The following is a 20,893-nucleotide window of genomic DNA, read 5'->3' on the forward strand; positions in this document are numbered from 1 at the left end:
CCTGCTTTTCCTTTATGAATCCTAGAACTGGTGGGCAACAAAATTGTTAATGCGGAGATTCCCAGAGAACAGAGCAGTACATTACCTGACTGCCTGGTCTCTGACCGGTAAGATGCTGTCTACCAGGCATTCTGGTACGACGAAGTGTTTCACACGCTACGGTTTTGTGCGGTTCGTGGCTCTGGACAGTGACACTCACCGTGTTCTCTTGACCACTGACCCCAAATTTTGATCCCTATTTACTGTTTCAACTATTAGGCAAACACTTGTTCCAACGCAGTTGAAGAGCTTGAAGGATCTCATCTTTAAAACTCAAAGATGGCTCAAATCAATCTGTTACTCTCTTGACTCCTGGTCACTTTCACCTAACTTCTGATTTTTCTAACGGTGGCCACTCTCCAGCATGTTAGCGTCTACGAATGAAAGCCTGGCACAAAGGTGTCACTCTAGGGCAGGGCTTCTGCTGTGGAGGCGGGGACAACACCCAGTAATTAAGTGTGCTGTGCAGGGATACTGAAATGACCTTTAAGTGCTCTCATAAACCATTTATGCAGGGCAAATTCGTCTCAGGGGAACTGGAGAGGCTAATGAAACAAATCCCTTGTGAAGATAAAAGGAAAAAAAACGAACTTCAAGGACATGTTCATCAAAGGACTCACCAATCATCTCTTAAGTTCCCTGATATATTACTAGCAAGTTCGAGGGGCTGAACTATGAGGAGTATTTGCATCAAGTCACAAAATTCAAAGCAATCAAGCATTTTGCAATCCACTGCGGCATAAAAGGAATTAAGAAATGGGGAAATGAAAATAATCCACTGCTTTTGATGTTTATTAGGTTTACAAAAACTGTACATTTTTTTCCTTAAGAAAAAGCATTAACTTAGTACTGGTATCAAATAGACTAAACATCCATTAACAGGAAAATATTCTGATTTTTATTTTTGCACGTTATTCTCAAGTACACAATTACAATAATGTCACACATCCCTATATGATTTTCTTTTTATGTATTTTACTTTTTTTTTTTACAAAGTGTACAGAGGGAGGGACATACAATATTTAATAGGATATTTCTACAGAACAATAACTTATATTATGTCCTTGTAAAAATCTGTACCTCTTTAAAACATTTAACTGAAACATCCATTTTTTTTAGCTTTGCTAATCAAAATTGTTTTAAGAATTAAAACTAGGTTGTAACTAATGTCAGTACATAACAGTGACTACAATTTCATTTTCTCTTTATACAGACAAATACATTTTATCATATTCACTTGACCAAACCCTTAAATACCTTTTAAAGGTTTCAATATTGTGCTTTAAAAAGAAAATAACTGTGTATGATTCCAGACTATGTAAGAGAAATATAAAGTGTGTAGAGTGTTGTGTTCTTTATCTTTCAGTTTATTTAAAAAAATATAGTTAAATGACCAATTATTTATATTTTCTGTACTAATTTTACAGCATGTTTTAAGGTTAATAAATTTCCACTTTCATTTAAGTGTCTTCTTTTACATGATTTCTGGGGAAAAAAATGAAGGAGATTTTTAAAGGTTCTCACAAAAAAACAGACAGAGCTTTCAAGGATAGTACTGCGGGGCAATGAATCACACAATTGTAAGTTACTTTAAAAAAAAAAGCATGTATGTGAGCCAAGAGGGCACAGGAGCTCCCACTGGGATAGGCCCATGCCTTGGCTTTAACTGGCATTCAGGTTGGAGTTCATACCAGCCTAAAGCACTTGATTTACAACTGGACGAAATCAATCTAGCATTTCAGAGGCTTGCCAACCACCAAATATCTAGATTTCTAACCCTATAAATATAATTCTTGAATACAAATATCAATGGCAAAGGGAAAGATGAAAGGTCAAAACCTAACAGCACAAAGGGGATGGAGCACCATAATGAAGTGGCAAGGCAGCTATCCAGTGGGAAGAAAATTCCTAAATCTCCTACGACGTGCCAGATACTCATATGCTGACAGCCAATTTAAAGGACCCCAAAAACTGTTTTCCATTTTCCAAGATCCCTCTTAACATAATCAAATTCTAATTAACCGAGTTCATTTTATGCATTTCTGACTCTGATTCAGAACTGTTTGTTTAAAAAATGTCGGCTCTCAAAGACAGACAAAACTGTGAAAGACTTGGTGATGTTCCAAATAAGGCCTCAGATTTTCCTCATGCACTTAAACACACCTTTATCTTCTAACCAAAGCCAAGCTGAGCGTTCAGTTTTTTAATGTTTGCTAACTGTAACTAAGAAATAAAAGAGCAGGCTGGACCCGCCCAGTGTAAGTCATAATTAGCACCCAATCTCTGGGACATGGAGCTGTGGTTTCCTTAAGCCCCCTCACTGGGTGACGCAGAGTTCCCTCATGGGCTTCTCAGAGAGAACTGAAGGAGTTATGTCCGGATACTCATTAGCTTTTCAGAAAAATATAAAGGCATGGAGCTGAAGTTGTATGAAAACATTCTATCTAGAAACATCTTAACGTCTATTTTTTCAATTACCAAAGATATTTAAAAGAAAATACCTTTACTCTTTAAAAATACTAGTGTCCTTATTTTCCTTCTAATTCTTCACCTGAGTAGTCTCTCTGAAGAGCATGATTTACAAAATGCTCTCTCATGCATCCCTGCATCTTTCATGTTATTGTAAATTTAATACTTTTCATTATAGATCTTAACTACTACTGGGGTTGTGTGTATAAATATGTAAAATAAGCAATACACACAGATACATGTTCTCTATATATGTGCATATATATAATTCAGGGTACATTTACATATATAAAGTCGCAAAAGATCCTACGAGCCACGAATTACCTCTAGGAGATTCCAAAATGCAGTCCTCAATAATCGCATTTGTAGCACACAACCATTCCAAGACAAAGCAGCACAGACGGAATAATCAAAATACAACAGCATCAAGCAAAATTTGTCAAGGAAGTTTTCTAAAAGTTTGCTATGCTGACAAAAGATGTAAATATGCCAAAGAAAGCCCACAAAGAAGTATAGTTTGTCTGCTGAACAAAACGAAAAGTAAACACGAACCCAGCCACTGTTCTTTCCTCAGCGATGCCAGGGACGCAAAAGCTCAAATGGAAACCTTCATTGTCATGTGGTCTGAAAATAGTAAGCGAGACAAGTAAATGACTTCCATGTTAGGATAATTAGACCTGACTGTAAAATCTCCCATTTATGTTAGTAGATGTCTCTGACAATTTTATTGTGAGAATTTTATGGGAAAAAAAAAATGAGTCAACATGAATCTTTTCAGAGTTATCAATCTAAAGTTACCTTAACTTTAAGTTAAATGGTCTTAGAAGAGTACCATCAAGGTAAGCAAGGTAAATATTTAAATAAATATAAAACTTCTAAGATAGAAAAATTCAGTATAGAATCAGGGATTACTTTATTAAAAGCAACTTACTTGTTGCTGCTTTCCCCCATTTATTAAACAAACTGAATAGAATTCAGAACACACTATTAAACAAAATGTAAAAAAAAACCCAACTCAACTAGAAGCAATAATTCTATTTGTACACAGCATAAATCAATATACAGTATTGTTATGTGAACGAGATGGATTGGCTTTAAAATGAAATTTCCGCTTCAAGGCCAACATCTCCACAAATGTCTGTAGCAGTATCGTCAGGGCAGGCCCACTTCTTTATGGTGTCGCATTATGTGCTGGTTCTTTTCGGAAGGTCTCCGGAAGCCTTTCTTGCAGTACTCGCACCGGTGAGGGTAGTCTTTCGTATGAATGGAGATAACGTGCCGTTTAAAGCCGGACGCATCTGTAGTGCTATACTCACAGTACTCACACTGATACACCTTCCTGCCACTGTGGGTCTTCATATGCTTTTTAAGCTCATTCTGTTGCCTAAATCCCTTTCTACATCTCTTACACCTAAACGGAAGATCTTTTGTGTGAACGGAGAGGATATGGCGACTCAGAACAAATGGATCTGCGATCTTAAAGTCACAATGTCGACACTGGTGCATTTTTTTACCCTTGTGGGCAGCCACGTGTTTCTTGAGTTCGGAAGGCCTGTGAAAGCCCTTCTCACACATGTCACACTTATGAGGGTAGTCCTTCGTGTGAACCGAAATTATGTGTCGTTTCAAATCGCTTGAGTTCGAGCTCTTGTGGTCGCAGTGCAAACACTGGTGTGTTTTGCTTTCTTGGTGGATAAGAGCATGTTGCTGCACCTCTTTGGTATCTGAGAAAGTCAGAAGACAGATGTCACACTTGAATGGCATCTCTTTACTATGCTTAGTTTTTACATGTGTTTTCAAGTTAGAAGAGTCTGCAGACCTATATTCGCAGTACTGGCACTGGTACGGCTTCTCCCCGGTATGGATGCGCATGTGCTTTTTGAGCTCTGACGGGTGACGAAAACCTTTCCCGCACTCCACACAAATGTGAGGAAAGTTCTTGCTGTGGACCGCCAAAAGGTGGCGATTCAATAACCCTTGTTCAGCTGTCTCGTATTCACAGAATTTACACTTGTGCATTTTGTTGGCTCCTTTTTCCTTATGCACCATTTTGTGAGTAAACAAAGCCCCAGCATGAGAGAAATGCTTCCCACACTCGTCGCATTCGATGGCCTTCTCTGCCTTGCTGGTCAGCTTGTGGCTCTCCAGGTGGTTGTGTAAACTTATCTTCTTGTTGGTAGTGTAATCACAGTCTGTACAGCGGTACTTCTTCTTGGTAAGGTGTTCAGGATGGTTTTTCATGTGCCTTTTCAAAAAACCTCTCGACTTAAATTTTTTCCCACAAATCATGCAAGGATAGACAGTCAAGGGATGTCCATCAGGGCCAATAATTATTGCTAGGAAAGGAAAAGAAAGGAGCATGAGTGATCAAACCAAGTTCCATTTTGGTTTCTGCAAGCATTTGAAGTGTGTGTTCTGAACATTATTAGGCAAGTATTCCCACGTTAAGCTATTTGCTACGTGACATTCCTTTTACCACTTTTCAGCATAAGAGATAGAGCAACCCTGTCATAAAAAGAACCCTGGTCTGAAAACTTCATTCAGTCTGATTGTACCAACCTCAGTCCCTCCAGTTTAAAAAATCAAGCAATATGTAACTTCCACCAACTAGTGATCAAAGGTCTATCAGTTTAGAAATCGGTAGAAAATTCTTCATAAAAACAAAGTTTTGTAATCACAATTCCTGCTTTGGTTATTCTGAAAAACCTAATTTTGTGTCACTTTACAGTAAAGCTTAAATCCACCTACAAAAATTTTAGTATGCAAATCACCATCCACAAATAGACAGGAACAGGGTCACGTAAACTGAAGTACTTGTCCTGCTGCTCTGGAAATTATGCCTGCCTTAAGGTAACATAATCTGATTCTTTGCATTAATTTAGTTTTTAAAACAGTTAATGCTTGTAATGTGTCTGAGGGATTTCTTTTCATTTCCACCTAAAAACCACCTGAGTTTTGAAATTTTTTTCCCCATCCACGTTTGATCCATTCCCTGTTTCTTTTTATCCCAGGAAATCATTCATGAATATCACTGAATTCTTAAAATTATATTTTCAAATTCCATACACAAAAGCTTACATGTGGTCTAGCAGCTAAAATGCCATCACAACACCTCCGTGGATACATACTAGAGTTCCATCTGAGAGCTTGCCAAGCACGCTGCGCTGTGGGACTCATGTGCCCTCACCTGTTTGGTACTGCCTGGAATCAGGTCTTCTCCTTTTCTTTGGTTTTTGTTTAGCCAGTCTGCCGAGCCCAGCAGACTCATCTATGTGCAAGAGGGCACTTGCAGTGCCATTCCGGGTTTCAATTCCATCAGAATTATTACCTAACAATGCGCATTAAAAAACAAAATTATACAGTATTATAAATTATAAAAAATTAGGGATTCTTTATTAACTATAACAACGAAAAGTAAGCCATGATACTCATGAATGACAGAAAGTCCCCATTCTAGGTAATGGGTTTTAGGACCACATTTATTATAGTGAGACGGTAGGAAATGCCTCGCTTCCAAATCTAAAAAACACATGTCAGCATTTTGCCCCTTGAACTCCCATGCTGTCTCCCCAAATTGTAAAGTCATGGGCCAGATACAATCAAGATGAAAAGTTTCAGCTTGAAAGCCTGCATACTTCTTGCGGTACTTCCTTCTACGTAATATACACATGAAGGAAATTCCTGTTATAAATAAAGACAAAAGGTAGACTTTATCATCTTCCTCTCTTCTTGTTCAAATCAAGTAACCCTTACAGGGTAGTGGTGTTTCCTATTTCGGAAACCTAAGGCCACAGACACCGTTTCCAGTCATGAATTCACGTGCGCGAGCCAACTCCGTTCGAAGAGCCGCCACGTGACTTACCGTAAGCTGCTGCCCATGCGATTGGCATGAAGGTTTTGATTTCATTGTCGTCGATCTGCTGATCGTGCGCCGCGGCGGCAGCCGCTGCCGCCGCCGCATCCTCCTCCCCTACGATCACCTCCATATAAACTTCATCAGCAATTTCCGCGACATCTAAGTAGGAAATTATGTCAAATTTTGTGACCAGGTTTACAGAGATCACAGGAAAGACGTTTTTATTTGAATTCAGTTAGCAGACAAGTAGAAGGAAGGTTCAAGTGTTACACACCTAGAACACAGCTTTCACAGAGTCCTAAGCAGGCAACGAATATTTGTTGAATGAATCATTCATTTCTTGGCTTTCATCTCAACTTGTTTTTAAAGCAACATTCTATGCATCCATAACAAGTTACCGAGACTGCCCTTGGAACATGGCAGCATAATAATCTCTACAATAATGCTACTTGTTTTCCTTCAAATACTGACCATAGTTAAAAAGAGAGCTACAGAAACACAAAACTTTCTCCCACAAAAAGGCCACCTACTTACTTAAATCTTCATCTTCTTGCTGAGAGTCGTTGACAGTCATATAAACCATCTTTTCCCTTGGCACACGAATACTGCTATTCTGATCAAGTAATTCAACTCCATGGTCATTCTCAGGCTCACTCTCCACAATGTCTACGGTGCCACCTATCAGGGAAGATGACAGCTCCGAGAATTTATCTGAAAACTTCATTTCCACCCAACTGACTTAACACATGTCATATATTTTTCTACTGCTACATGGAAATCCTTGTTTAAAAGTTATCTTCAGAAAAGATTTCAAAGGTCCGCAATCTAAACCACCCAAAAGAAATCAGGTTGAAGTGTCTCATCAGGATGCATGCTATGCCGAAGCTTTCCTCTTACCTAAGTCATCCTCTCCAGGGTCAGCTTTAAAAATGTACACCTTGATGACTTCAGGGCAAGTGCCATCCACCTTACAAGGATCGATTTCCGACTCTGCATCCATGGTCATTCCAGAGGAACCATCGTGTTCTATTTTGCCAGCATCATCCACTGAAAAGGCAGGAAATACGTTACAAATAACACTAGCAGATACTTAAATAAAACGTTACTGTTTTGCAAAGTCCTTTGTACAAATATCATCCCTAACAGGATTCGAACAAAATAGGATGATTTTACCTAGACCCGTGGACACGCAGAGCATGGTGGGAAATGTGGCTGACTGCTAGGCCAAAGCAGGGGTCATGGAGGGCCTTGTGCAACCAGGCAGAGGGGTTCAGACTTGAAAATGGTAGGTCAGAGGTTTCTCAATCTGGTCAGGTGTCAATAGCTCTTAGGGAACTAAAGAACACAGGCCCCAGCCCAGCGGCACTACAGAATTAGAATCTGTAGGGGTGAAGCCAGATATGTGGAGCGATTTAGAGATTCCAGAGCAGTGAGAATGGCAGATCACTGTGTTCGCTAACACCAGGCCTAAGAGTCAAAACTGAACATGACAAAGGAGCCAGGGATAACTATGGGGTTTCTGATTTAGGTGACCGAGTGACTGGGGGAAGAAATATTAATCAAGAGAAATGAGGAAAAGGCTCTCTCTTCCTGCATGGTCAATTAATTTAAGGTCTGAGAGGTAACATCCCTAAAAGCTCTCAGACTGGTGCCTGTCCCCATTCTTTTATATTCACAGCACCCTTTGCTTGTTTCTCTCCGAGTATACAATTCATTGTATTGTCACTATCAGGGACTTTCCCCCATCTTTCCCACTGATAGAGCAGAACCCGTCATTTTATTAGTCTTTTAAGACAAGAGTCTGGTGATGGTAGATGCTCAGAATATTGATGAGCCAATGACTCAATGAATGAGATGTAAGGACAGGTGCTGGATATTTGAGTCTAAAAGCTGAAGGCTGACACACAGATTTGGGAGCCAACAGCTCTGTGCTAACTAGCCCTGAGATCACACAGTGAGGACCTGCAGTGTGAGGTAAGAGTGTGCTATGGATATCTTGGGGAACATCACAGTTTAAGGGAGGGACAAGAAGAGTTCACAAAGGAACCCAAGAAGGGAAAGCTGGAGAGGCTGGTGGAGGATTGTGAAGGAAGCGAGGGAGTTATAAACTCTAAGAAGCCTGGTAAGGTCCACAGCAATAATTCAGCACACACCCTAGTCACGGGGGAATGTGTGTACGGACTATAATAACCTGGAAGTCACTGACGCTCCTGGTGAAAAGCAGTGTAGTAAAGGCTATATGGGGTCAGATTTAAGTGGGTTGAGGATTCAATGGAAGGTGTGCGTTTCTTCAAGAAGTCTAATTTTAAAATGGAGAACAAAGGGTCAGTAACTAGAATGGGATACAGGGTCAAAGACTTTTCTGTTTAACTGATAAGAACACTCAAGCATATTCAGTCTGTGGGAGCAAATACAACAGACGGGAAGAAGCTGAAGCCAGAGGACACGGGAAAACTTCTGGATCAAGATCTCAGAGGAAAAGGGGAAGATGAAATTTAGAGGCAAAGATGAAGAAATTCTCCTTAGACAGCGGGAGCAATATGCGATCCTTCTGAGACTTGAAGTGGTAAACATGGATGCAAACAGAGCTACATTGTATTAAGGAGGAAGGCTGTAATGCTGGGAGCTGGAGAAGTTCGTGGCTGGTGGCTTCAACCGTGGGTATGAAACCAGAGGCAAGGGCTTTGGTTACCAGGGAGAAAATGGCAAACTGGGTGAAGAGCTTAAGAAGCTGGAGAAAATGAGCTGATCCAGGACAAGCTTCATGAGGGTCCAAAGAGACCAGGTGGTTAAACTCTTTGCGGTCTGAGAAAACAGAGAGGTTCCCTGAACTCCGCACATAACTACCTAAATTCAAGGATCTTGACTATGCTTTTTATAAAAATGATTTGTAAGGGGAAAGAATTGGCATTAGGTCCTTATTTCTGGCCTGATGTGTACTTAACCCTTTTCAAAGCTAATATTTTTATGACATACAAAGCTGACTGAGCCAAGGCTATATTCTTAAAAATAGCTCTGCAATTTCCAAGTGAGGTAGTGATAACAAGAATGAAGAGCCCCCCAAACTAGCTGGAGAGACCTGACTAAACCTGCTACGTCTTCAGAACACTCATCTCTGAGCAGTTAGATCTTGTTGATGAAGCTTGCCCTTTTTTGGCAATGTTTGGCAAAACTGATTCTAACAGGTACTGGAAAATCAAATGTCCTCATGTTTACAAAGAACAAGGTCAGGCTAGCTGTTTTGGCATATTTTAGCTTGTTGGTACTCATAAGATAAAGCCTTTGATGACTGAAAAATCTAATCATTTTGGAGCTTGCAAAATGGCATGTATTTATCTATAATTTGGAGGAAAAGACCTTTCTGTTTGCTTTCATAAGTGTGTGGGGAAAACACATTTCAAATATACAGGCTCACCTGAGCCAAGCAAAGCTATTCTATTATTAGACAAAAGTAGAATTCACCTTGAGAATTTGCCCCACTAACTCAACTTATGAAATTACTCTGAATATGAAAAATTACAGAAGTGATTTAAAAAAAAAAAACCACTTTGATGGTCCTGTTAAGGACTCAAAATTTCTCTGTGATTTTAAAGCTACCATAAAAATGAATTTCTAAAAACAAAGAAGGCTTGGATAAAACTGACTAATCATACGTATGATTTCCGCCTAAATGCCTTCTTCTAATGTAGTGATGAAGAGCTAGAGCTCTGGAACAAGGCCTCTCCAAAATAGAAGAGCATAATTTCTGGAAATTAAGACTACTTCTAATAATAACTACCATTTGCATGGCATTTTGCTATTTCCTTATCATTTCTATGTACTTTAAATTTTATTTGATCCTTACCTTTTCCAGATAAAGAAATAAAGGCTCTGAGATGGTATGTGCCTTGCCCAAAGTCAGTGAACTAATGAGTGAGGGATGGGAGAGAGAAGAGGTACCTGTCTTTAGAACCCAGACCTTTATTTTCATCTTCTGATTTTTTAAGAAATGTATGTTTACTGTATAAAATTTAGAATTAAAAAAAAAATCACCAATAGTCCCACCAACCAGAGATTCCATCATTATGTTAGGAAATTTTCTTCCCAGTTTTTTCTATTTGTGTTAAAGTAAAATTGGCATCACAGTTTCCTCAAGCCTTATGTAATAATAATCTTTGCAACTCATCCAGTATTTTATTTTTTTACCTTTTTTTTTTCAAAGATATTATTTATTTATTTAACAGTGAGAGAGAGAGAGAGTACAAGCAGGGGGAGAAGGAGAGGGAGAAGCAGGCTTCCCGCTGAGCAGAGAGCCCGGCATGGGGCTCGATCCCTGGGATCATGACCTGAGCTGAAGGCAGACGCTTTACCGAATGAGCCACCCAGGCGCCCCTCATCCAGTATTTTAAACTTCAAAACTGAGAAACATTTGACTTATATCGATGATCTCATTAGTAACAGCAAAACTATAGCAAAATATAGGCAATACTTTATACTGCTTGAAGGGAGCTTCAGTAAACTCTCCTAAAGACTAAAAATTGAGGGATACTTATTTGCAATGTTATAGATACCACGGTGTCTAAAAATATAGTTAAGATCTCAAAAAAAACCCAGTAGTTTCTGGAAAAGAAAAATTACTGGGGTGTGGGTGGGAAATACACCACTTCAAGTAAATTGGTTTTGGGTTTTTTTTTTAAGAGAGAGAGGGAGAGCGTGCAAGCTCCTGCAGGGAGGGGCAGAGGGAGAGGGAAAGAGAGAATCTTAAATAGGCTCCACACCCAGCGTGGAGCCCAACGCAATGCCCAACACAGGGCTCCATCTCACAACCCTGAGAGCAGGAACTGAGCCAAAATCAAGAGTCAGTCGCCTGGGTGGCTCAGTTGGTTAAGCAACTGCCTTCGGCTCAGGTCATGATCCTGGAGTCCCGGGATCGAGTCCTGCATCGGGCTCCCTGCTCGGCAGCGAGTCTGCTTCTCCCTCTGACCCTCCCCCCTCTCATGTGCTCTCTATCTCTCATTCTCTCTCTCTCAAATAAATAAAGTCTTTAAAAAAAAAAAGAAAAAAAAAAGAAAAAAAAAAGAGTCAGTCGCCTAAATGACTGACCACCCAGGCACCCGTTTTTTTCTTTACGTAGGCTCCACACACAGCGTGGAGCCCAACGCAGGGCTTGAACTCACAACCCTGACATCAAGACCTGAGCTGAAATCAAGCGTTGGATGCTTAACTGAGCCACCCAGGTGCCCCTCAAGTAAACTGTTAAACGAATGCTGATCTAATTAAAAGATCAGTAAAACTAAGTTGATGGAGAATCTATATAACAAGGATGGTGGTCATGATGGATAATGGTAACATTTACTGACCACATACCTCATGCCAAGCATGATAAGCCCTTAAAATGTAACCTCACAAAAACCTTAAGACATAGGTAATATTGTTTTGTTATTCTCAATTAAGTTTCTAGAAAAATTTTTATAATTTTTACCAAGACAAAAAAATATGATATTGGATTGCAGTGGAATCGCATTTTGTACAAATTCACATCATAGGGGCACCTGGGTGGTTCAGTCGTTAGGCGTCTGCCTTCGGCTCAGGTCATGATCCCAGGGTCCTGGGATCAAGCCCCACATCAGGCTCCCTGCTCCGCAGGAACCCTGCTTCTCCCTCTCACACTCTCCCCCTGCTTGTGTTCCTTCTCTCGCTGTGTCTCTGTCTGCGTCTCTCGCTGTGTCTCTGTCAAATAAATAAATAAAATCTTTAAAAAAAACAAAAACAAAAACAAATTAACATCATAGAAAGAAAAGATCTGTACCATTTGATCTCTCTCTTCCTACGTTTCCTACCAAATACCCCTAGACGTCAGCTTTCCTAAAACAAAGATCCAGTTGCCTTACTCTCTGGCTCAGAATGGTACCCCATTTCCTATCAAATAAAATACAAACTGCACAGTCTAGCAACCGACCTCTGACCAAAGTGCCTTCTGCCTTCAATCTTCTCTCCCCCATCAGGCCCTAGACTACCCTGTGTGCCCTGAACTTAAACAATACATTTTTATTTCTATTCCCTTATACTTCTTGTACTTGTATATAATTTGTTGTAGAAATTATACAGTTTACTGTTTAAGAAAAGTATTTTTTTAAGATTTTTATTTATTTGAGGGTGCCTTGGTGGCTCAGTTGATTAAGCGACTGCCTTCGGCTCAGGTCATGATCCCGGAGTCCCGGGGTCGAGTCCCATATTGGGCTCCCTGCTCGGCGAGGAGCCTGTTTCTCCCTCTGACCCTCCCCCCCGCCATGTACTCTCTCTCTCTCATTCTCGCTCTCTCAAATAAATAAATAAATCTAAAAAAAAAAGATTTTTATTTGAGAGAGTGTGAGCAAGAGAGCACAAGCAGGTGGAGCAGCCCCTGACATGGGGGCTCAATCTCAGGACCCTGGGATCATGCCCTGAGCTGAAGGTAGCTGCTTAACTGAATGAGCCACCCAGGTCCCCCCAAAAAAAGTATTTAAAAAAAATTAAAATGTGATCAAAATTCTACCACCTAGAACTATCAATTTACAGATCATTTTTCAGACATTTCCCTATGCATATTTATAAATAAAAGGACGAATGAACATATTTTAATGAAAACTGGATATTGTAATATGCCATTTTTAAACAAAAATTATTACATCATAATTTACTTGACCTCAAACAACTTGAATTCCACAGTCAATCTCATTCCCTTGCTCTCCAATCTCTTGCCTTCCCCCTCCTTTCATTCCATCATACTGGCTTGAGAGAACCACAAACTTGCCAGATTTCAATTTTCCTCCCTGCCTCTACACCAGGGCCTATGTCGCTAAATTTGACGGCAAACATACACACACAAGCACAGACACATGCACACACACTGATGGCTTCACTTTAAATCCATGACCCTGAACCTGAAACAAACCTTTTCTGCTACTTTCCCTCTCTCTTATTTTCTAGTATCCTCTCTCCTCAAATCTATAATTTCACCTCCCCATCCTCATTCTCAGTTGATGATCTTCTTTCTTATTTTACTGAGAACAAGTGAAACAATCGGAAGATTCACTGACTATCAGATCTACTCACCTACCAGCAACTAAATCCAGCCTGTAAGCAAGACAAATCACCTCCATTCCTAGCTAAAGCCTGCCCCCTTCTTTACTGCTCTAGCATCTGCCGCCTCTACTGGATCACCTTCATCAGCACATAAACAATTCTTTTTCCCCCTTTAAAACAAAAACTCTTGATCCCATTTCTCCAATTCTTGTCATCCCATATCCTCTAAACTCACGTCAACTGGGCCCATGACTTCACCAAAACTGTTCTTCAAGGTCACCCGTTCTCAGCATTCATTTGACTCTGATTCACTTTCCTCACTTGGCTTCCAGGATGTAAGCTCTTGGTTTCCTCCTCCCTCACCTGCCATGCCTCCTCAGTCCTTTGCAGGAGCCGCCTCTTAGCCTCTTAATGTTGCAAACCTCAGGGCTTGTTTTTGGTCTTGGTTTATTTACAATCACTCCTTTGGCAATGTCATTCTGTTTTATTGCTTAAATTTCATCTATATGCCAATAACTCCCAGTTTTGCATCTCCATTCTAGTCCTATTTCCCCGAACTCAGATTTGTACATGTCTTTGATGTCTATCAGATATCTCAAAATTAAGCCTCTGCTCAAATGTCATCTCAGCAAACCCTGACCACATCTGCAACCCAAAATCTTTCTCATACCCCTGTTTTCTTCCCAAGGTTATCACTTATACTACATCACTTATTTATGTCTGTGTACCTCTGCTAGAACATAAGGGAGGGAAAAGCACTGGCATCTGTTTTGTTCAATGATGTATCCCAAGTGTCTACAGTACATTCTGATATACAGAAAAGATTTAACATTCATTTCTTAAATATATGAATGCTGATCTTCAAGTAAATGTTTAGACATTACGTTACTAGTTCTTAACCCTCTAAAGATGAAAAAATATATTACAAAAACATTTAGAGTCATACTTTGCTTATAATACATGAATCAATTTTTTTAAGGAGAGTGAAAATGCATGCACAAGAGTGAGGGGGGAGGGGGCAGAGGGAGAGGGACAGAGAGAATCTCAAGCAGGCTCCATGCACAGCGCGATGCCTGATGTGGGGCTTGAACTCACGACCCCGAGACCATGACCTGAGCTGAATCTAAGAGTCAGACCCTTAACAAACTGAGTCACCCAGGTGCACCATGAATCAATTTTAAAGCCAGTATCTACTGTCATCCTACTATGAAAGATATGGAAATGAACACATCAATATACTCCCCGAGCCTCCTTTCATTTTTTTTTGAGAGAAAGAGAGAATGCACCTGCAGGGGATGGGGTTCAGCAGAGGGAGAGGGAGAATCTTAGACAGGCTCCACGCTTAGCATGAAGCCCAATGCTGGGCTCAGTCTCACGACCATGAGATCATGACCTGAGCCAAAAATCAAGAGTGGGGCTCTCCCAGGTGCCCCTCCCTGTCCCAAATATTTTATAGTTACTTAAATATTAAAGGAATGCCAATGCTCACTACCAATTCTTTTATCACAGTTTCTCCATTCTAGAGTTCTTTATACTGAATGATCCTTTGGTTTGCTAGATTCATTACCAAACAGGGCTGACATGAAAATGTCAGTCTGTGGCCTTCACTTGAAGAATAAATTGGCTGGGTATAAAATTCTCAAGTTCCATTTTCTCAGAACTTTGAAGAGTTGTTCCACTGTCTTCAAACACTGAGTATTTCTGTGCAGATGTCCTCATAACTCTTTATCCTTAAATTTCACTAAACATCACTATGATTATGACTTGCTGGTTTTATCATGCTGTCAATTTCTTGAAACAAGAAAGATTTGATCTTTATTTCAGGAAAATTCACTGGAAGATTCCAATCTTTATTTTAGGAAAAATTTCTTCCACTATAAATATTTTTGTAGTTCATTGGTTGTTCCCTTCTTTGAGAATTCTCCTTACATGTTTGCCTCCTCTGTCTCCTGTGTCTAGCCATCTCCTCCATATTCATTTTTGTACCTTTTTTAAACCATTTCTGTGATTTCCTAAAGCTGGATCCTCTGCCCATGCTTATTTACTCAGGCAGATTTATTCTTATAGTTGCTTCTATGGTAGCTTTTATCTTGATCATATTTTTATTTTTCTCTTCAGCTTCTTTCTGAATTTTGTTAAGTTTACTTTCTATCTGCCTCTATTGTCTTGTAATATATTCTTTGAACTTCTGCATCTCCTCTTTGCCTTTTAAAAAAGATCACATTGGAAATGTTCCATAGCCATATCTGCAGTTACATGTGGTTATTCAGCACTTGAAATGTGGTTGGTGCAACTTAGACACTATATACCTAATTTCATTTAATTTTCATTTAATTAAACTTAACTTTAATTAGCCACATGTGGTTAATGACTACCATATTGGAACACAGAGGTTCAGACAATTGTTGGGATACACTTACTCTGTTTCTTTCAGAGATTCTTCTTGCAATTAATATATTGTATTAATAAATAAAAATATTTCAGAGTTGAAGATTCTTTAGATTCAAAGAGCTCATCATGCATGAAAACACAATGCAAGAAAAAGACCTACACCTAACTAAGCACCACTGTATGATATTTCAGACCAGGAGGGATAAAAAGATCTTTAAAGCTTTCAGAATAAAATGAAACAACTACAAAGGAATGAGAGTCAAGATGACATCAGGCTCCTAAACTGTTAACACTAGATGCTAGGTGACAGTGAAACATGGCATCACAAGTTCTCAGGGAAAATTCTCTTTAACCTAGAATTCTGTACCTAACCAAATTATCAATCACATTTAAGGGTAGAATAAAAATATTTTTAGTACACAATCTATACTCCTTAGGAAGTTATTTCATATGTGGTCCAGTACAATAAGGGAGTAAATCAAGAAAGAGGGTGGCATGGGAATCCATAAAACAGTGGATTAATCTCAGGAAACGAGAGAAGGAAAATTTCAGAAAAATGTCTGTATTGCATTAAGCCTAGAAAGCAACTACTTCAGAAAGGAGCAGAAACATAAAAAGCTTCAAAAGGGGGGCGCCTGGGTGGCTCAGTCGTTAAGCGTCTGCCTTCGGCTCAGCTCATGATCCCAGGGTCCTGGGATCCAGTCCCACATTGGACTCCCTGCTCAGCGGGGAGTCTGCTTCTCCCTCTGCCTGCCGTTCCCCCATGCTCGTTCGCGCGTGTGTGCTCTCTCTCTCTCTCACAAATAAATAAAATCTTTTAAAAAAGAAAAAAGCTTCAGGAGGGGAGTCACTGGGAAAAGGAGGACTCAAAGAAAAACCTAAGTGGACAGAGAAGTAAGTCAAACTTAAGGATAGATTTCTCAGAAAGCACAATTAAGAAGGAAAACCCATGCTACGAGGATGGAATCAGTTTCAAACACAAAGTTTAATTAAGCTTCAAGTCTATAAACTGTGACCAGTACCCACAAGGAGGACATAGATTAAGTCACTAAATCCCTGCCTTCCAGAACCAGAAGCTATCTACCTGATAGATCTTAAAACAGGTTAATTTTGAAAGAAAAATAAAGATGATTTTACATCCTAAATAATTTATTTCAAGGGACAGTCTGAATACACAAATCTTTTCTAAAGTTTTAACAAGATCCCTAGGTGTGAATGTTAGGATTAACATCAAGGAGGGAAATCAGGCTTTTCAGAAGACCCTACAGTCGGTATTGCTATCGAAGAAAGAATTTGGTTCTCTGAACCAAGAGCCTGTTCTAACTTACTCTCTGGTAAGTCCAATAGTCTTACTACTTAAATCACTTCAATTTTTAAACTTCTAAACCCAAAACCCAATCAAAAGAAAAAAACTACACAGTAAAAACTTGGTATTATTCAGTGTCTTATTAGATTTCCTGTGTGGGCAGGTGGCTACTTAATAGTAAAAATACCTAGGGACGCCTGGGTGGCTCAGTGGGTTAAGCGTCTGCCTTCAGTTCAGATCACGGTCCCAGGGTCCTGGGATCGAGCCCTGCATTGGGCTCCCTGCTCGGTGGGGAGTCTGCTTCTCCCTCTGCCTGCTGTTGCCCCTGCTTGTGTGCTCTCTGACAAGTAAATAAAATCTTAAAAAAAAAAAAAAACACAGATGGGCAGTTCCCCTTAAAAGGATACCTGAGCTCATGAGCAACTGTTATGTCCTAGACACTGTGGTCAGTGGTGTCCCTCTATTTTATCATGAAATCAATGACAACAGCTCCATGACTTAAGGTGTTTTATCTCCACTTTACAGATGTGAAACCAGAGCACCTAAGACTAAGTTAACTTGCAGGAAGCATTCTGCTGAGTAAGCAGATGTTCTAGTAGATAAATAAACTTATAAATTCACTTTTGGGCCTCCCTTTCTTAGCTTCCTCCTTAGGAACCCTCTTTCTGTGGTTAAAATTCCATCTTATTTTTATTATATAGCCTATAAAAGATTTCAGAGAATTAGTGATAACCTGATCTCCTTTACTTCTTGAAACTTTCCTGGAGACATTCAAAGATTTAATGAAATTAGCCTATTCTACAGAAGGGGAATTAAAGGATCAGAGCCATTGAAGTGTCTGTCCTAAGTTATAGTGATCTCTAACATGATGTCAGAGAGAACTTACGAAAAATATTTGCCAAATTGTACTGAACTGGTCTAAAATATAGCTAACTAAATCTAGTTAACCAAGAACTGATTTCTTAATACTATAAATTCAGGGGGAAAAGAAAGGAATGACTACTATAATTCCACCTTGTGCCTGCCTTCAGCCAAGGATTCCCTGATCAGACAACAGGAAGGTCTTAAGTGAAGCCAGTCCAGAGTTAGTCCTGCTTGCCCAGTTGATGCCATCAACAGAGAGGCTCTGTGTGGACAACAATGATCAGCCATTACTGACAGGCAGGCTCTGTGCTGGGTGCCTGCTCCGTATGATCTCTAATTCTCCCAACCAGCCCACAGGTCAGGTGGTAGGACTGCCATCTTACAAATAAAAAAACAAAGGCCAAAGAGAAGTCAGTAATTTGCTCAAAATCATACAGCTAATGAGCAGCTGGGCTGGCATCCAAATGGAAAGCTGGCTGACTCTAAACTGCAGGCACTGATACACTTAAGAATTTCTCGAAGATCTCTTAGAGATCTTTGCATGTTCTTTCTTTCCCTCTCTCCTCCTCTCTCCCCTGCCCAACGCCCATTATCCCACAAAGTAATCATAGATCTGTTCAAAGGGCAAGCTGTTGGACAATTCTGTCTAGGTCACAAGCAGATAAACAGTAAATATGAGTCACAAGGCTAATCTGAAGCTCCAATTGCTTCTAAGGCTTTCAAGATACAGACTTTTTACCCAATCTTATTTTTGGTGGGGAGAGGGGAGGACAACAATAAATGTGCCTTACCTGAGTGCTTCCAAATAAGTTTCAGAGTGCCAACAGTAAAGACAATAATTTTAGATGGATTAACAGACATCTTTGTGAATTTTATCAGAACAAGCTTAAAGCTTATTCAATATGTCTTCTCTAAGACTTTTCTCACATTTCAGAAACATTCCCATGAGGATATGTATTTTTAAAACTCTAAAATTTCATTCTGTGGTTTACCAAATGGTTAAGAAACAAAACTGATAGAGTGCATATATAAAAATAATGGTAAGATATAGAAACATCCAACAATCTGCCCACAGAACAAAGGAATAAACAAATATTTTACCATGTCTCCTGTGCTAATAGCCCTGAGAATCAATAAATTGTAAGACTGTATTAACCCTCCGAGTTTATGCATTAAACATAGAAGTTTGGACTTATTTCTTCATTCCCAGAACCATATTTTTTGGGGGGGGAGGTACAGAGGGAGAGGGAAAGGGAGAATCTTAAGCCCCAACATGTGGCTCAATCTCACAACCGTGAGATCATGCCCAGGGCCAGAACTGAGTCGGACACTTAACTGACTGAGCCACCCAGGCATCCTCCTCCCCCAGAACCATTTTTTTATTAGATATCTACTATGACCAAAAATTGTGCTTAACTAGGAGACCAACTGGGCAGAACACCTCAACCAGAAGGCCAGGGCACCACGTGGACAGCCGCAGGCAGCAACCCTGTGGACAGATCTTCAGTGTATCCCAACATGCTCCTCCTCTGGTAATGGTTTCGCCATCTGCCCAGCTCCACAAGCCAGAAACCAGGAAGGGAGCTTTGAACTCTCCCTCTTCCTCAAACCTAAATTTAATCCAAATTCTACTTCCTAAATATGTCATGAAGCAGTTCTCTGCCAAACTCTACCGATAGAACCTTATTTCAAACTATCATCATGTTTCTTACCTGAACTACTATAATCTCCCATAGCACACTTTTTGTTTCTGATTTTACTCTTACCTTGTATGCTCTCAACATTGCCATGAGGATGATCTTTTCAAACTACCAGCCTAACCGTGTTATTATCTGCATACAACCCTTTAACAGCTCCCCACATCGACAAGGTAAAATGCGCTTCTTAGTGCATTCAAGGGCCTTTATGATTTGGGCCCTGCCTATCTTGTCAATCTTATTTCTCACCATTTCTTCCATTTTCTTCACCAAAGATATTATTTGCACTACAAAGAGTAAGTCTCCGAACACTCCAAGATCTTTCACATCTCCTTGCCTTTAAATTAGGCCCTCCTCCCTCCTCTCTGCCATTCCTCCTGCCTTACCCACCCACTCATCCTTCAAACTGAGTTCACCCCAAATTATTTTTTTAAATATGTGACCATGATATTGTTTCTTTTTTTTTAAAAAATCCTTGTCCTTCACATATATATATATACTGAAATACCTACGAATGAAATGTGTGGAATTTGCTTCAAAACAATATGAGAGAGAGGGAAATGGTTAAGAGTAGAGATGAAATACAGAGACTCAGGTCTTCAACCAAGTTTCCACAGAACTCTGGTTTATAGTGCTTTCATAGCATGTAGCTCATAGAAGTATACCAACCCCCCCATTTCCTCCCTTAGTGCTTCCAAAACACTTTGTATTTTCAGTTATGTATCTTTTCACAATCAACTGTAATGATCTGTTTCTGTTTGTCTTCCCTCCAGGACTGTGGACTCTAAAAAGCCAGAGACTTGCACTGTTTATCTCTAACAGCTAACAAGGTTCCTAGCTTATCGTGGCTGGTCAAGAAATGTTTTTGAATGAATGAAGACACAAGGAAAGTAAACATCAGCAAAAGTAAAAATAACAGTTTATGTATGATTTCCTTTTCTCATTTAAACCTAAGTTTGAAAAAAAATCTATTTTTTAGGTAGAAAAACAATGGAATAGGGTTTGGAGGCTGTCTGGGTGGCTTCTGCTATGAGTTAACTAAGAAAATGTTTAAGCCCCTTAAATTATTTCCTAACACTGCTGAAACTGGGTATTCAATAATATTGTAAATTTTTTAAATAATATATTATAAGTTTTAAGAATCACTGAATTCTAGTTGCCTCCTCCATCCACCAATAAGCAGTATTTAAGCCAAACTCTACTGCTTTGTAGTATGAGCTTTATACA

General features: G+C 39.7%; 1 protein-coding gene across 7 annotated transcripts in view; it reads right to left on the bottom strand.

Moving 5' to 3' along the window:
- Window positions 1–815: 815 nt before the first annotated feature.
- Window positions 816–20,893, bottom strand: part of ZFX (zinc finger protein X-linked) — a 55,634-nt gene continuing 35,556 nt past the window's right edge. For 4 of the 7 annotated variants that reach the window (XM_027607938.2, XM_027607936.2, XM_027607937.2 and 1 more), the window contains exons 4-8: window positions 7,262–7,411; window positions 6,899–7,042; window positions 6,371–6,523; window positions 5,696–5,836; window positions 920–4,844 (exon numbers count right to left, since the gene is read on the bottom strand). In XM_027607938.2, coding sequence (XP_027463739.1) covers window positions 3,661–4,844; window positions 5,696–5,836; window positions 6,371–6,523; window positions 6,899–7,042; window positions 7,262–7,411 — 1,772 coding nt within the window. In that variant the 3' untranslated portion in view covers window positions 920–3,660. Of the gene's footprint in view, window positions 4,845–5,695; window positions 5,837–6,370; window positions 6,524–6,898; window positions 7,043–7,261; window positions 7,412–20,893 lie in introns of all 7 variants that reach the window. The other 3 variants (XM_027607940.1, XM_027607942.2, XM_027607941.2) reach the window with 2 other exon arrangements.

Source organism: Zalophus californianus, chromosome X (assembly GCF_009762305.2).
Source record: "Zalophus californianus isolate mZalCal1 chromosome X, mZalCal1.pri.v2, whole genome shotgun sequence".
NCBI lineage: Eukaryota > Metazoa > Chordata > Mammalia > Carnivora > Otariidae > Zalophus > Zalophus californianus.